Source organism: Carcharhinus amblyrhynchos, chromosome 9 (assembly GCF_965287045.1).
Source record: "Carcharhinus amblyrhynchos chromosome 9, sCarAmb.v2.hapA, whole genome shotgun sequence".
NCBI lineage: Eukaryota > Metazoa > Chordata > Chondrichthyes > Carcharhiniformes > Carcharhinidae > Carcharhinus > Carcharhinus amblyrhynchos.
In genome coordinates, this window is record NC_137332.1 from 103,204,375 (window position 1) to 103,221,275 (window position 16,901).

Sequence of the window (16,901 nt, forward strand, 5' to 3'; positions counted from 1 at the left end):
TCTGCAGTCCAAGCCAGTCTGAAGGCCCTACCTCACAGCCCTTTCACAGTACATACCGGGTGCCTGATGTCTGTGATCAACAGTACAATATCGGACATCTCCAAGACCCTCCACAGCTGGCGCCAGGTCTACAGGACAGAGACAACATAAGAATGAATATAAAAACCACCAAGAATGATGCAAGGAGTAAATGACTGGCCAGTGGCAGAGTGCATTCTCTGTATGTGAGGCACATCAAAAAAAGTCTCCAGAAATTCCAACTGCAATGGTGCAGAGAGAAAAATAAAAGCAGCAAACACCACAATACAAACCTTCCATCCCACCCAGATACCACCCAAACCAGGTACCAACCTAGCAGCATCACCCACAGCCCACCCCACTCAGATACCACCCACTCCCCACCCTGTCCAGGTACCACCCATTCCCTACCTAAACCAGAATCACCCACCACCTCAGCCCCACTCAATCAAGGTACCACCCAACCAGCACCCCATCATCATGTATAACCTTAGCTGCAGCTCACCCTCACCAACTCCCCCCACCCCCAAACACCAGGCGCTAACTTGGTGCATCTTCCCCACCTCAACTACATGTTGGCAATAGTGAGTTTCCTCACAATATGGCCCCAGCTATTTTAGGGTAACCTGTCCCAATTTGCAATTACTGCTTGCTTTTTTTGGTGATAACTTGAAATTTCACCAACTCCTCCCCATCCCCTTCCATCAAAATCCGTCTATTGAGACCCAGCACGATTTCAAAATCCTCTCCCTGCTCCAGAAGACATGGTCCTAAGCAGATTGCATCCTCCAGATGAGAAACTGTGGTGTCACCTTCTTCTGCAGCGGGAGTGTAAGTGATGCCACAGCACTATTTTGACCGCGAGAGAGCACGCACGAAAGAGAGAGACACAGAGAGCGCGCGAAAGAGACAGAGTGTGTGTATGTCCACTGTTGCTGAGAGAAGTTGCTGTGCACAGACTGGATTTCACTGCATTATATCAGTGACTACTCTTCAAGGTACACATTACTGGCTGCAAAGTGTTTTGTGAAGTCCTGAGGCATGGAAGTCACTGATAAATGCAAGTTCTTTCATATCTCAAGCCTCAACTTATCTCTAGTCCCTACTCCGGCACCACCTTGACAACCAATCAGTGACGTCCAAGCTCCTCACCTCCAGGTTGTGCTCAAAGTAACTGAGTTTCACAGGATCAAAGGTACTGTAAATTTTCTCCAAGTATTCACGGAACGCCTTCTCCTCCTGCACCAGAAGCTGCTCCTTCGTCATCGTGTAGTTCCAAGGAGAACGTTTTGGAAAATCCAACACTGGGCACCAGAGAGAGACAGAGACACACACACACACAGAGGGAAGAAAGAGAATCAAATCATTTAAAAGCACCTAGCTTACACAAAGCACAGGGTAGCATACAGTAGCTGTACTACACCTGGCGGTGAAGATATAACATCTTGCACCGTGGAAAGGACACAGGTTGGGTTCTTTCAGTGAGTCACCGCCCAGTGAGAATCTCCCTGTGGGACACACAAGCACTAGGGGTTCACTTATGGAGCTAAACAACAGGAAAGTTCAATGAACCTCTACTGAAGCTTGGTTAGATCATACTTACTCCAAACAGTACTGACCTCCAAATTATAAAAAGCATAGAGTCAGTTTTACAGCACAAGAGGAGGCCCTTCGGCCCATCGTGTCTGTTCTGGCGATCTAACACCTTGTATGCTATGGTTTTTCAAATGCTCATCTAAATACTGAAGTGTTGAGCGGATATAGGGACAATGGAGAGAATGTGGAAACAATTAATGAGGATGCATGCCCAAAAGATGCACATCAGGAAAAGCTGAACAGGCTCAGCTTTATCTCCAGTTGGCTCAGAAAGTGGCTAAATAAAGGCAGTTACGACAATGAAGGTACAGGAGTTGGTACAAGACAAGAGGCTATAAATTTGAGATAGCCATGAATAAATCCATTAGGGAATTCAGAATAGACCCTTTTACCGAAAAAATATCAAATGCATTGACAGGAGAGTCATCGAGGTGAAAAACATAGATCGGGGACTCTCAGCCAAGGGGTCCGTGGCTCCCTGGGCAGATTTCCACAAGAAGATTTCAAGTAATGTGCCATCTTCCAGTGGGCTCTCCCAAACCACCGATCTCTCCTCCAAATTAGTTTAGCTTTTACTGACTGGTCAACAGTTCGACTCGTGTGACCCTCCCCCACAACCATGCACCCCCATGCGTACCAACCCCAACAATCTTGAGCTAGCAAATTATTTAAACTGGATTTCCAACAATAGGAACTCGGGTCTGATTGTTAATGCTATTTTATGATTGTGATTCTGATTCATTCTCTCTCCACGCTCCCCCCACCCCATCACCTACTGCTCCTAACTTCAAAATGACAAAGGCAAACGGTTCTATCTGGATTATCAGCACACACAACCAGGAGACATTTCAATGCAGCTAAGATACTGAAGGCAATGAGGACTGGGCCTAAACTCTACTTGGTATAATCTACTGACATGAAGCAAATCACCAAGCCAGGTCAAAGTTTAATAATGATATACATGAGTGATTGTCAAACACATCTCCACACTGCAAATCGCTGCTCAACATAACACAAGTTTCATATCAAGGAAAGAAAATGAATCATATGCATAGTTGTTTGCTAGTAGAGAACTTGAACATTGTTGAAAAATACATATTGTCAAAGTTTTCGACTTGCATTCATCAGGACAATCACAAAAGTAACACTGTCTGGGGAAACAATTACTTTACACTGAACAAGGAGAGGCTGTATGGTTGGCAAATAGACCCTGATTGATAGATGTGTTGCCATGGAAAATGCACTGGTTAACAGTGATTGACAGTTAACTGCCAAACTTTTTTTTGAAAATTTCAATCAGGTAACTTTGATAAACAAAACCAATATTCAAAATAACATGTTTAAATGCATTATTAATTTTAATACAGAATGAATTCTTTTGTGCAAAAATGGGGAACTCTTTGCCTGGCTGGCAAGTTGACACATTGCCAATCAGCACCCTTTTCTCCTGCCCTGAGGGGTATCATGTCTGGTTGTCAGAGAAGCAGATAAGTACATAGTCAGTTCAATGAAGGATGTGATTTTAATATTGGAACTGGAACAGCTACAGTGTTTGGGTGTGGAGAAGGTGCTTTCTGTTTGTGGTGTCCATAACTGTGCTGCATGCTGCAGAGGAGTAGCATAATGACTTTTCACCTGTGGTCTACGGATTTAAGTCCAGTCCAGGAGAAGGGTGAAAGACTCCTCTGTCTTTTGAATTAAAGGGAAATACCTTTTTGGTTTCCACACCCATTTGGGCACAATTCACAAGATACAGCTGACTTAATTTACTGCACTGTCACTCAGACTCAAGAGTTTCATTTTATCTAATCCTGTGCTGCACCTGTCCTGGGAGTGTTAAATGGGGACAGTGTAGAGGAAGCTTTACTCTGTATCTAACCCCATGTTGTATCTGTCCTGGCGTGTTTGACAGAGACAATATGGCAGCAGCTTTACTCATATCTAACCTGTGCCACTCTGTGCCTAAAGTGTTTAATGAGGAGTGTGCAGGGTGAGCTTTACTCTGTAACTATGCTTTGACAGTGCTTGATGGGTAACTAAAATAAGAATTGCCCCATATGTCAGTGTCAATGCCCTTCAGCATTTGAAGTGCAAAGTTATACAAATCCTCTGCATAAATCATTACTCCTGCTGCTGCCACCAAAACACCTCTGGTGACATTCTGCTAGCAGGAACAAAAAGTTGAGAGTCTCCTGCAGTACTGGCTATTGATGGTGACAGGGCAATTTTCACAGCGTGTAGGAGTCAGCAATGTGAGTCACAGAAACGCTGATCATTGTGGAATGTTAACAATCCAGGCTTTCTGTGACGAGAGCTCCAGCCCCGAGGCTTGGTTGGAGCAGTCTCACCAATCAGCTGGCATTAGCTGACTTCCCTTTCTAATGGCTGCTGCTAATTTAACACTATGTATGGGCAAGGCCGTGTCATTTTACATTTCTTCCATTACTGCCCCAAAAGCATCGGGCACACTTTCATAGCTGGCAACTCAGTAGTTTGCCTGTTCTCAGGCCAGCCTGTGGAGTATTCAACTACAGGCAGCATCACATCCAAGCCAGTTTATGCCCTCAACCCTGGTCCCCACAGCAATTCCCCAGCAGAATAAGGAACAAGAATCCCAGTTTTGGATCAGTTTTGACACAGGCTGAGTGACAAAGCAGCCCCCATTGATTGGAATCCCCATCTATCACCTTCAACGTTTACTCCCTCCACCACTGAGCACAGTGACAGCAGTGTGTACTATCTACAAATTGCTTTGCTTCAACTCGCCAAAGCTCCTCAGGCAGCATATTATAAACCTGCGATCCTTATCCTCTATCATCTAGAGGGACAAGGGCAGCAGATACATGGGAACACCACCACCTGCAAGTTCCCCTCCAAGCCCCACACAATCCTTGATCAGAAATACATCACTGTCGCTGGGTCAAAATCCTGGAACACCCTCCCTGACAGCACGGTGGATGTACTTACACCACAGGGACTGCAGCAGTTCAAGAAGGCAGCTCACCACCATCTTCTCAAGGGGCAATTAGGGGTTGGCAATAAATGCAGGTTTAGCCAGTGATACCCACATCCCACAATAAAAAAAACACACTTCAGCAAGGATTAACTAACTAACTCAGCAAAAGTTGAAACATGGACCAAGGATCTTCCTGGTCTGTGTCACTCTGCTCCAGACTTCTCAGCCAGCAGAGGAGTCTCCCATTCCCAGATACTATGGTTATAACCTTGAACAATTTGCTGAGACTCACACTGGGCCTCACAATCAGAGCAGGTGAGGTACTGAGTGCAGTGGACTGTGGAGTGAGAACAGAAAAGGCTGAAAATGCTCAGGTCAAGCAGCACCTGTGGGGAGGGAAACACAGATAAATGTGTTCAGGCCAGAGACCCTTCATTGGTAACTAAGACATGCTGGAAATGTAACAGACTGAGTGGAATGAAGACAAAGAGAAGGGGCATATGCGGCCACATGTGTGTGTGTGTGTCTGTCTGTCTGCGTGTGGGTAAGGTAGGAGAGACAGAACAACAGAATGTCTTCCAAGGCCACTGAGAATGGTGACACAGCAAGGGCATAAACATAAGGTGTGCAGCTGTGTGGAAGGGAAAAAAAGAGAAAAAGGGTTCATGTTTCCTGGGGCTGGAGGATTTTGCAGAGACTGCACTTCATTGGTTGCAAAGTGCTTTGGAAAGTAGAGATGATTGAAGGTGCTACATAAATGGAAGTCCTCTTTCTTTCTTTCAGATGGCTGAAGGCACAGCCTTCAAACGGTGAGGGAAAGACATTAAACCTCAGTTGTTAAATGGAAGCCAGCAATCAATGATCTGTGGGGAGGGAACTCACAAAGATGTTTCTCTTAAATTGGTTTGACCTTTGTAAAATATTTTGCTCAGTCCGAGGGCAATAATTGTTGACCTTTACAAGAAAGGCACTGAGCACAACCATCACTCACCGGAGCCCGGCTTGTAAATATCAACAATGTCTACTTCCAGCTCAGCTTCTGGGGTGAGCTCCACAATTTTCTCTTGCATTACCTTCTTCCTTCGCTCAATCTCCTCTCGGCTCTCTTTCTCTAAATGCAGCCGGAATCTGAGCAACAGAAGGAAAAAGAATGGAAACATAATTCAGTTGAGAAAGCACACTTATTTTGTACCAAAATGCACTTAATCATGTGAGATAATGGGCAAATCAGGTGGTCATCCTTTCCACTTCATCTCTGGTGCCGGTTACTTCTTTCAAAAAATAAAAGAGGCACTACAATGAGGAACGCACCGGGACTGAGGATACAGTAGGAAAGGAAGGGAAAAAAAAATTGCTGCTTTGTGATATAGTGTGGCATAACAGTTAGCACTGCTGCCTCTCAGCTCCAGGGACCCGGGTTCGATTCCAGCCTTGGGTGACAGTCTGTGTGGAGTTTACATGTTGTCCTCATGTCTGTGTGGGTGTCCGCCCCGCTCCGTGCACAGTCCAAAGACACGCAGGACGGGGCAGGGGGGCACGTCGTCGTCGTATCTGGGTACGATACTCAGAGAGACGGTGTAGACTGGATGTAGACAAATGCACCATCCCCCCCTCCACCCTTTCCATCTGGAGCATGACTCCCAGGCAAAGGAGCAGCACACAAACACAATTGTAGCAGGGGACATGGGCATTGTTGGCTGAGCCAGCATTTATCATCCGTCTCTAATTGCCCTCGAGAACGTGAACGCAAGCTGTCTTCTTGGAACCACAAAATTCTTACGTTACATTTATAAGACCCTTGTCAGACCCCACATAGAGCACTGCGCGCACTTCTGGTTGCCTCGCTACAAGAAGGATGTAGAAGCTATTGAAAGGGTGCAGGGGAGATTTACAAGGATGTTGCCTGGATTGGGTGGTACGCCATATGAGGATAGGTTGAGGGAGCTAGGTCTTTTCTCCCTGGAGAGACGAAGGTTGAGAGGCAACCTGATAGAGGTTTATAAAATGTTGACAGGTATAGATAGGGTGGATTCTCGGAAGCTATTTCCCAGGGCTGAAATGGTCGCTACGAGAGGACACAGGTTTAAGGTGCTGGGGAGCAGGTACAGAGGAGATGGCATGGGTAAGTTTTTCACTCAGAGGATGGTGGGTGAGTGGAATCGGCTGCCGGTAGTGGTAGAGGCGAACTCGGTGGGGTCTTTTAAGAGACTTCTGGATGAGTCCATGGGATTTAATGGGATTGAGGGTTATAGATAGGCCTTGTAGGTAGGGATATGATCAGCGCAACTTGTGGGCCGAAGGGCCTGTTTGTACTGTAGTGTTCTATGTTCCATTGCAGAAAGAGGCCACTCAGCCCATCAAGCCTGCATTAACTGTCCAAAAGTAAATCCTACGGAGGCATAACAAACCAGCAGATACAATGGGCTGCAGAGCCTCTTTCTGTGCTGTAGAATTCTATGATTCTAATCCTCAAAGCAAAAAGACAGTGACCTGAATGTGGATCATGCAGGCAAGTCACTTCTTGTTTGCTGATATTTGGAGCCTGTGCAACACAGCATCGGTGTTCAGCAGGTGCAATGGGGGGGGGGGTTTTTCAGTCAGCATTGGTCATTTGCAGAATGCGATATCATCTGGAGAGCCAGTAACAATGTCTGTGTAGTTTATAGTCAATATTAGACAATATTGCCACAATGATTATGCAAACAATGGTTATAATAAAATTTCATTCTGCACTATGTTAAAACTGAGGGACATTTCAGCATGAAATCCTCCCCTTTCAAGTACCGCCTGCCCTTCAGGTTTCCCTCACCTGTTTGGGTCGTATCCCTGCTCTCCTGGTTTCCAGGGCGCCGGCTGTTGATTGATCTTTCGTACCTGCAGAGTGAAGGATTCACTGTCTGACGTGTCTGTCTGCTCCTCATGACGATCATGGCTCCCGCTCCGGCTGTGGGAGCTCGACCTCACCCCATCGGTTAACCCTGAAACAGATCGCTCAGTCATGCGAGCAGGCAGCAGCAAATAAGGCAGAAAGGCTCAGAGATTTTGCGTCAAGAAAACAGTATGGCATAGGAACAGACCCTTCAGCCCTCCAAGCCTGCGCCGATCATGATGCCTGCCTAAACTAAAACTGTATACACTTAGAGTCTGTATCCTTCCATTCCCATCCCAACACTTCTGTTGGTCAGCTACTTGTCTCCCCACCCACCTCACCTGATGCTGAAACTGATCCAAGACTGGGAAAAATCCATTGCAATTGCAGGAAGGTCATCACATACTTCTCTGAAGCATCAGAGCTCATCATTACGTAGGTGACGAGAGGCGTCTGCTGTTCGTACAGACACCAGAATACCATGCTTTGTCATTCCAGGAGCTGCGCCCTCAAACCTCATAGATACAGTGCTCTTGACAGAATAAAGGGGGCTGGACAGAGTACATCGGGAGAAGCTGTTCCCGCTCGTAAAAAGATTGAGAACGAGAAGGCACAAATTTGAAGTGATTTGCAAAAGAAGCAAACATGATGTGAGAAGAAACTTATTCACACAGTGAGTGGCTGGGTCTGGAATGCTTTGCCCGGAAGTGTGCTGCAGGCAGGTTCAATCGAAGCGTTGGGGAGGGCATTCAATGATTATTTGAATTAGAAACAATGAACAGGGATATGTGGGAGAGGGAGGAAGGCAGGTGAATGGCACTAAGTCATGCTGCTCGATTGGAGAGCTGATGCATACAGGATGATCCAACTGGCCTCCTTCCACACTATAACAACACTGAGATTCAAAGTCACTTCACAGGAGAGTTATCAAGCTAGCAGTTGAAACCAGACCACACAAGGAGACACAAGTATACATGAGGAATACGTTTTAAGAAGAATCTTAAAAGGAGAGAGGGAATAACAGGGTTTAGTGAGGGAGTTCCAGGCTTAATACCTCAGGGTGACTGAAGACATTGTAGATAATGGTGGAGGAAATAAAATTGAGGATGTGCAAGAGGTCAGAATTTGGTCACATACAAACATACGAGTTAGAAGAAGTAGGCCATTCAAGCTTGCACAGAAAATTCAGTAAGATCACAGCTGACATGACTGAGGTCTCAACTCCAAGGGTGCACTCCTGCCTCAGTGCCAGGAGGCCAGGTTCAATTCTGGCCTTGAGTGACTGTCTGTGTGGAGTTTCCCTGTCTCCTCGTGTCTGCGTGGGTTTCCTCCGGGTGCTCTGATTTCCTCCCACAGTCCAAAAATGTGCGGGTTACGTGGATTGTCCTAGCTCCACTGCTCTCTGGGGAATAGAGTTCCAAAAGGCTCACTCTGAGAAAAACGGAAATGCCTTATTTTTAAACTATTTCCCCTAACTATGGTCTTTCCCACAAGGGGAAACATCAAGTTCCCTCAGGATCTCATCTGTTTCAATAAGAATGCTTCTCAATCTTCTAAACTAAACTGGATACAGGCCCAGCCTTGTCCAACTTTCCCTCGTTAAGACCAACCCCCTCCCACAGATATCAACTGAGTGAGCCTTCTCTGAACAGTCAGAAATGCACTTTAGCCTTAATCACAGATGAGAGCAAAGATGTCATAGGATCCCTACAGTGCAGAAAGAGGCCATTCGGCCCATCAAGCCTGCACTGACCACAATCCTACCTAGGCCCTATCCCCACAACCCCACATATTTACCCTAATTTCCCTGACATCCCCCTAAACTAAGGAGCAATTTAACATGGCCAATCAACTTAACCTGCATATTTTTCAAACCGTAGGAGGAAATCCACACAGGCTCAAGGCTGGCAGAACCCTGGATGACTCAGGATATTGAGGCCCTGGTCAAGCAAAAGAAAGAGGCACATGACATGCATAGGCAGCTGGAATCAAATGAATCCCTTGTACAGTATAAGGAGCATAGGAGTAAATCAGGAGGGCCAAAAGGGGACACAAGATTGTTTTGGCAGACAAGGCAAAGTAGAATCCAAAGAGCTTCTACAAATACATAAAGGGCAAGAGTAATAAGGGAGAGAGTCAGGCCTCTTAAGGATCAACAAGGTCATCTATGTGCGGATCCACAAGAGATGGGTGAGATCCTAATTAATATTTCTCATCAGTATTTCCTGTTGAGAAAAGCACGATGTTAGGGAACTTGGGGAAATAAACAGTGATGTCTTGAAGAGTATACATATTACAGAGGTGGTGGTGCTGAAGTCTTAAAGCACATCAAGGTAGATAAATCCTCAGGACCAGATGAAGTATATCATAGGACATTGTGGGAGGCTAGGGAAGAAATTGCGGATCCCCTAGCCAAGATATTTGAATCATTGATAGTCACGGGTAAAGTGCCTGAAATAGGAGAGTGACAAATGTTGTGCTTTTGTTTAAAAAGGGCTGCAGAGAAAAGCCTGGTAACTACAGACCGGGGAGCCTCACATCCATGATGGGTAAGTTGCTGGAAGGTATTTTGAGAGACAGGATCTACAGGCATTTAGAGATGCAAGGACTGATTAGAGATAGTCAGCAAGGCTTTGAGAGTGGAAAATCATGTCTCACAAATTTGATTGAGTTTTTAGCAAGGGTAACCAAGAAGGTAGATGAGGTCAGTGCAGTTGATGTTGTCTACATGGACTTTAGCAAGGCCTTTGACAAGGTACCAAATGGTAGGTTGTTGCATAAGGTTAAATCTCATGGGATCCAGGTTGGGGTATCTAAATAGATATAAAATTGGCTTCTTGGCAAAAGCTAGAGGCTGGTTGTCAAAGGTTGTTTTTCAAACTGGAGGCCTATGACCAATGGCGTGCCTCAGGGATCACTGCTGGGTCCAATGTTATTTGTCATTCATGTTAATGATTTGGGTGATTATACAGGAGGCATGTAAGTTTGTAGATGACACAAAGATGGGTGGCATAGTTGAAAGTGAACAATGTAATCTCCAATTGCAACAGGATCTTGATCAATTGGGCCAGTGGGCTGACAAATGGCAGATGGAGATTAATTTAGATAAATGCAAGGTGATGCATTTTGGTAGATTAACTGAGCAAGTCCTGCCCTGGTTCAATGGTAGGGCATTAGGGAGAGTTACAGAACAAAGATCTAGGGGTACATATTCATAGCTCCTTGAAAGTTCAGAGTGATGAAGGCATTCAGCATGTTTGGTTTCATAGGTCAGAACATTGAATACAGAATTGGGACGATTTGTTGAAGTTGTACAAGACATTGATATGGCCACACTTGGAATACTGTGTCACGTTCTGGTCACCCTATTATAGAAAGGGTATATTAAACTAGAAAGAGTGCAGAAGAGATTTACTAGGATGCTACTGGGACTAATGGTTTGAATTATAAGGAGGGGCTGGATAGGCTGGGATTTTTTTTTCTCTGGAGCGTAGAAGGCTAAGGGGTGATCTTATAGGTGATCTATAAAATAATGAGGGGCGCAGATCAGCTAGATAGTCAATATCTTTTCCCAAAGGTACAGGAGTCCAAAACTAGAGGGCTTAGGTTTAAGGTGAGAGGGGAGAAATGTGTCCAGAGGGGCAATTGTTTCACATAGAGGGTGGTGAGCGTATGGAACAAGCTGCCAGAGGTAGCAGTAGAGGCAGATACAATTTTGTCTTTTAAAAAGCGTTTAGACAGTTACATCAGTAAGATGGGTATGGAGGAATATGGGCCAAATGCAGGCAATTGGGATTAGCTTGCAGGTTTTAAAAAAGCGACATGGACAAGTTGGGCCAAAAAGCCTGTTTCCATGCTGTAAAGCTCTATGACTCTATGACACAGGGAGAAGGTGCAAACTCCACACAGACAGTCACCCAAGCCAGGGATCCTGGTGCTGTGAGGCACCAGTGCTAACCACTGTGTCAACAATGCTGTCCCACTGTCACGCAGACATTTAGAATAAAATTTCCATCTTCCCCTAAAGGTGCTGGCTCTTTCAGATGTGAGCAAAGACAGGAACAGACCATTTGGCCCCTCAAGTCTACTCTGCCATTTTGCTTGATCAGGATCTCAACTTTAACTCAATTTACCCACTCTGGCCCCATTCCCCTTAATTCCCTTCCCTAACAAAAAAAACTAGCAATCTCAGTTTTTCAATTGATGCCAAAGTCTCAAACGCTTCAGGGATAGAATTCCAGATTTCTGCTCCCCTTTGAGTGAAAAGGTGCCCACCAACACCATCCCTTGCCACCTCCCACCTCCAAATGGTCCAGCCCCAATTTTATGCTCATGCCTTGTTCTAGAAATATCCACCAGAAAAAATTCGCTCTCTCAAATCCATTAAAACATCTTGGATACCTCAAGGTGCAAACCCTGATCCACACCAAGCTTAATGGGATGTATCCAAGGCAACAGCCTCCAGTCCAATTCATCCGTTTACCCCTACCCATTTTTTTTTTCTGTCATTCAGCCAACTTCATATCAAAGCTGCTGCTGCCCCTTTCTTACTTGGCCCACAAGCCTGCTCTGTGGCACTCCACGTGACCTTCTGGAAGACATACATCACACCAGCTACATTAACCTCATCAACCTGCCCTTTCCAAAAAAATCTCAAGCAAGTTAGTTAAGGACAATTTGCCTTAAAAAAAAAAATCAGTGCCTGCTTCCCTGAATCAATCCACGTTTATCCAAGTGGCAGTAAAATTTGACCCAAATTTCCTAAAAGCTTGCCCACCATCAAGGTTACACTGATTGGCCTGCAGTAATCAGGCTTATTCTTGCATGCTTTTTTTTTGAACAAGGTTCTGTATCAGAGTGTACTTGACACAGAGACTGACAGGCTCTCGATTGGTAAGGGGATCAAAGGTGGGAGAATTGGGTTGTGAAACTCATCAGCCAAGATCGAATGGTGGAGCAGACTCGATGGGCCAAATGGTCTAACTCCGCTCCTATACCTTATGTTCTTAAGGATTGAAGAAGATTATGGCCAGTGCCTCTGCAATTTTCACCATACTTTCCTCAGTATCAATGGATGTCTCTCATCTGGTCCCGCTGACTTTTCAACAGCCAGTCAATTTAATATATCCACTTTACCCTCATGTATTAACGAGCTCGTTCATTATTACGCAGGAAGCATTTTATTCCTCAGTAAAGACAGTTGCACAGTACTCATTTACGACCATACCATTCCTCTAGGTCGTCCCCTAATCAGCCCTCACCTCTTTTTAATACTTAGACCTCTACAGCTCTCTTTGTTTCTGACTTTTCTGAACCTGCTAGATTCAACCTGCTTCGCAATTGCGTTATCCACCTGACATCTGTCATATGCAGCCCGTTTCTGCTCATTAGTACTCCTCCATTATTCAGAAAGCTCTGGATTTATTCGGCCTTTCCTTCCCTCCTGCAGGAGGGCACCTCAACTGTACTCAAACCACCTCCTCTTTCAAAACAGTCCCATTATGAAAGTTTTGCCTGCCAATTGATGATTCCACTTTATTTGGGCCAGATCCAGCTTTACAGCACTGAAGTTGGCTTTCTCCCAGTTAATTATTCTCATTCAGAATTTGTCCTTTGTCTGCAGCCAACCCAAGTCTAACGAAACTATGATCACTGTTCCCTAAACATTCCCCTACTGATACTTGATCTACCTCATTCCATATTGACGCTTTCCCTCTGGAAGAATACTGATGAAGAAAATTCCCTGGAACATATACTGGAAACTCTTTACCCTTTATACTATTGCCAGTCTACATCTGGATAAATAAATTTCCACCATTATAACAACTATATAACTCTTGCATCCCTTGAGTTTCCTCACCAGATTGTTCCTCTAGCTCTTCCTTCCTGGTGGCCAACAGAATTGTCTTGACCCATCTGGGGCATCTCCTCCCATCAATACTATAACATTTTCCAAATTAATATTGCTGTTAAACCCACCTCTCACCCTCACCCATGAGCACAAAAGTGAAAGAGCACACAAGCGAAAGACAGTGCAGGAGGGTGGGGGTGGGAGGTGGGGTAGTTGCAAACAACTGCTCTAATCAGTGCATCAGGTTTCAGGTATTCTCAGCATGTTTGCATAACTCTCCCTGAATCATCAATGGTGACAGGCAATGACTGGACTGTTTTCTCTGCACCTGTTCCCAATGGCAGTCATACAGTTACATTTATCTGTCCTACACATCACCTACTGAAAGTCATTCAGATAAAGGAGGAGGAATTTTCATTTGTGTGTTGGGGTGGGGTTTCCAGTAGGGCAATTATATTTTTTATCCATGTCTAAATATTAACACCCACCCCTCCCAACGAGTATTCATCCTGTGGAATGAACACGCTCTACTTTTGAGTACTTCACCCATGCTATCTTTTGCCAAGGGTCTTCAGGCTGCTTGACTTACAGTGGCATTACAAGCAATGTTGAACCTGCCCCGCTTTAGCCCAACCCCCATGTCAGCTTGCAACCCTCCCTCCCATCCCACTCTGACAATCAGCAAAGGGGAAGATAGCTGACTACTCTTATCGCAGCCCCAGCAGACATCAGCAGCAATACCCTATCAATAGTCTAGCGGGCCTTGGAGTCCGTGTGCTGGCTCAGCTACATATTGCTATGTATTCACGAATGAGTACGTGGTGGAGTTTTTACAACACTCAGCTGAATGTAGTTTGACCGAGAGTATAAGATGGCTGTTACAAAGCATAAAAAACTGTTCTATAGGCACAGAAACAGTGTTAAGCTCTGCATGTTCATATTTTTTATCAAAGTGCCCCCATAGAAACATTCTGCTTGGATATTGAGCTAATTGTGTTTTGTCACCTTTTCTCTCTTCTGTTTGACTATAAAGTACCTCCTTTTTAAACATTTACTTTATTTCAATTTTGAACAGTAAACGTGGCTTCAGCATCCCAACAATCTGTCTTGCGTTCAGATTACAACAAATGTCACATTTGTCTTCGACAAAGGTCCATAAGCATGCACACAAGCAGACAAGACACACATACGGCATTATTCTCACACATTCCCTGCATACACAATTCTCTCTTACAATCGAAGCATAACAGTCGCTCTCCCCGAGCGCGCGGTTCTGAGCCTGTCCCGCTCTCCCCGAGCGCGCGGTTCTGAGCCTGTCCCGCTCTCCCCGAGCGCGCGGTTCTGAGCCTGTCCCGCTCTCCCCGAGCGCGCGGTTCTGAGCCTGTCCCGCTCTCCCCGAGCGCGCGGTTCTGAGCCTGTCCCGCTCTCCCCGAGCGCGCGGTTCTGAGCCTGTCCCGCTCTCCCCGAGCGCGCGGTTCTGAGCCTGTCCCGCTCTCCCCGAGCGCGCGGTTCTGAGCCTGTCCCGCTCTCCCCGAGCGCGCGGTTCTGAGCCTGTCCCGCTCTCCCCGAGCGCGCGGTTCTGAGCCTGTCCCGCTCTCCCCGAGCGCGCGGTTCTGAGCCTGTCCCGCTCTCCCCGAGCGCGCGGTTCTGAGCCTGTCCCGCTCTCCCCGAGCGCGCGGTTCTGAGCCTGTCCCGCTCTCCCCGAGCGCGCGGTTCTGAGCCTGTCCCGCTCTCCCCGAGCGCGCGGTTCTGAGCCTGTCCCGCTCTCCCCGAGCGCGCGGTTCTGAGCCTGTCCCGCTCTCCCCGAGCGCGCGGTTCTGAGCCTGTCCCGCTCTCCCCGAGCGCGCGGTTCTGAGCCTGTCCCGCTCTCCCCGAGCGCGCGGTTCTGAGCCTGTCCCGCTCTCCCCGAGCGCGCGGTTCTGAGCCTGTCCCGCTCTCCCCGAGCGCGCGGTTCTGAGCCTGTCCCGCTCTCCCCGAGCGCGCGGTTCTGAGCCTGTCCCGCTCTCCCCGAGCGCGCGGTTCTGAGCCTGTCCCGCTCTCCCCGAGCGCGCGGTTCTGAGCCTGTCCCGCTCTCCCCGAGCGCGCGGTTCTGAGCCTGTCCCGCTCTCCCCGAGCGCGCGGTTCTGAGCCTGTCCCGCTCTCCCCGAGCGCGCGGTTCTGAGCCTGTCCCGCTCTCCCCATGTACTCTTCTGTATGTCACACTCTCCCTGTATCTGTCACACTCTCCTTTTATTTGATTCTGTGCCTGTCACACTCTCCCCGTATATATGATTGTCTCTCACACTCTGCCTGCACATTATTCTATTACTCCCTGTACATTAATCTGTATTCTCTCTCACTCACCCTGACGTTTCCTCTCCCGACGCTCCTGCAGTTGTTTTTTCTTCTGTTTCACACTGAAGGGTTTTTTCCGCGGCATGGCGCCTCTCAGAATCCCAGCCCCAAGCTGCTGCTGACACTGCAGCCGCCCCCTCCAGGAGGGGAGTTCCCCCCCACGTTCGGCTACTGCCTGGACTGACTCAGCCTATCCCACCTCTGACTGCTCAGCAGGATCACTGCTACTCTACTCGCCCCTGGGGAGTCTCTAGCACCGGACTCTCCGCCACTGTGAGCACCACTCAGCCCATCCACCAGGCCGCAGGCTCGAGCACCCAAGTGGCCCCGCCCCCCCCTCGCGCAGCCGCATAATACGCACTAACAGCCACACCTCCGCGCTCCTCACCGCCTCCACGCAGCCGCATAACGCACTGGGCTAACCCCGCCCCTTCCTCGTGTGGCCACATATCGCACGTTTGCCAGTCACGCCCCTTCCCCGCGCAGCGGCACAAGATCCATTCCATCTCCACTCAGCCACATCACACTCCCCCTACTGCGCAGCTGCATAATTCGTCTTTTCTGGCTCTCGCCTTCTCTCGAGCCTTTTCGATGCCCCGCCCACTCTCTGGCGAACCGGATTATGCGCCATTGAATGTCCCGCCCTTCACTGCCCGCCTCATCCCCACGCGCGCCCTTCGTTTCATGGCGGATGCTGCACGCGCAGCTCGATCTCACTTCGGCACCTTCAGTCGTTGACCCCGCCCTCAGTTCTTGTGCCCGGCCCCTTTCCTTACTTCGCGCGTTGCCACAAGCCCTACCCGCTTTCTAACATGATTGACAATTGGTCCTCGCGCGCGACAAGTTGTAGCCCCGCCCCCTTGTCCCTCCGAATCACTGACGAGCTGACGCTAGCCTTGACCTAGCCCCGCCTCCCTCCCGGCTCCTTCTATCGGCCGCCCGCTGACGTCGCTCAGAGCGCGCTGTTAACACATCTAGTGTTTCGTCACTCAAACCATGCCCCTCCCTCACCGCACCACCATCGGCAGCTCTCATTACTGGAGCAGAGCAATTTATAATATGGAGATGCCGGTGTTGAACTCGGGTAAACACAGTAAGAAGTTTCGCAACGCCAAGTTAAAGTCCCAACAGGTTTATTTTGCTACCAAATAAACTTGGTGTTGCGAGACTTCTTGCAGAGCAATTTAGACTACAAAGCGCAAAACCCACAGAACCAAAAATCAAGTTACTCTTAAGTCTTTAAATATATTTAATCTAAGATAGCTCACTTTGAAATC

The 16,901-nt window shown here is 47.5% G+C and overlaps 1 protein-coding gene across 1 annotated transcript in view; it reads right to left on the reverse strand.

Annotated features, from left to right (window-relative positions):
* Window positions 1-16,317, reverse strand: part of gnl1 (guanine nucleotide binding protein-like 1) — a 30,258-nt gene extending 13,941 nt beyond the window's left edge. Inside the window, exons 1-5 of the mRNA XM_080196340.1 lie at window positions 15,634-16,317; window positions 7,380-7,548; window positions 5,562-5,698; window positions 1,171-1,322; window positions 57-128 (exon numbers count right to left, since the gene is read on the reverse strand). Coding sequence (XP_080052466.1) covers window positions 57-128; window positions 1,171-1,322; window positions 5,562-5,698; window positions 7,380-7,548; window positions 15,634-15,709 — 606 coding nt within the window. The 5' untranslated portion in view covers window positions 15,710-16,317. The remainder of the gene's footprint in view (window positions 1-56; window positions 129-1,170; window positions 1,323-5,561; window positions 5,699-7,379; window positions 7,549-15,633) is intronic.
* Between the last annotated feature and the right edge of the window lie 584 nt (window positions 16,318-16,901).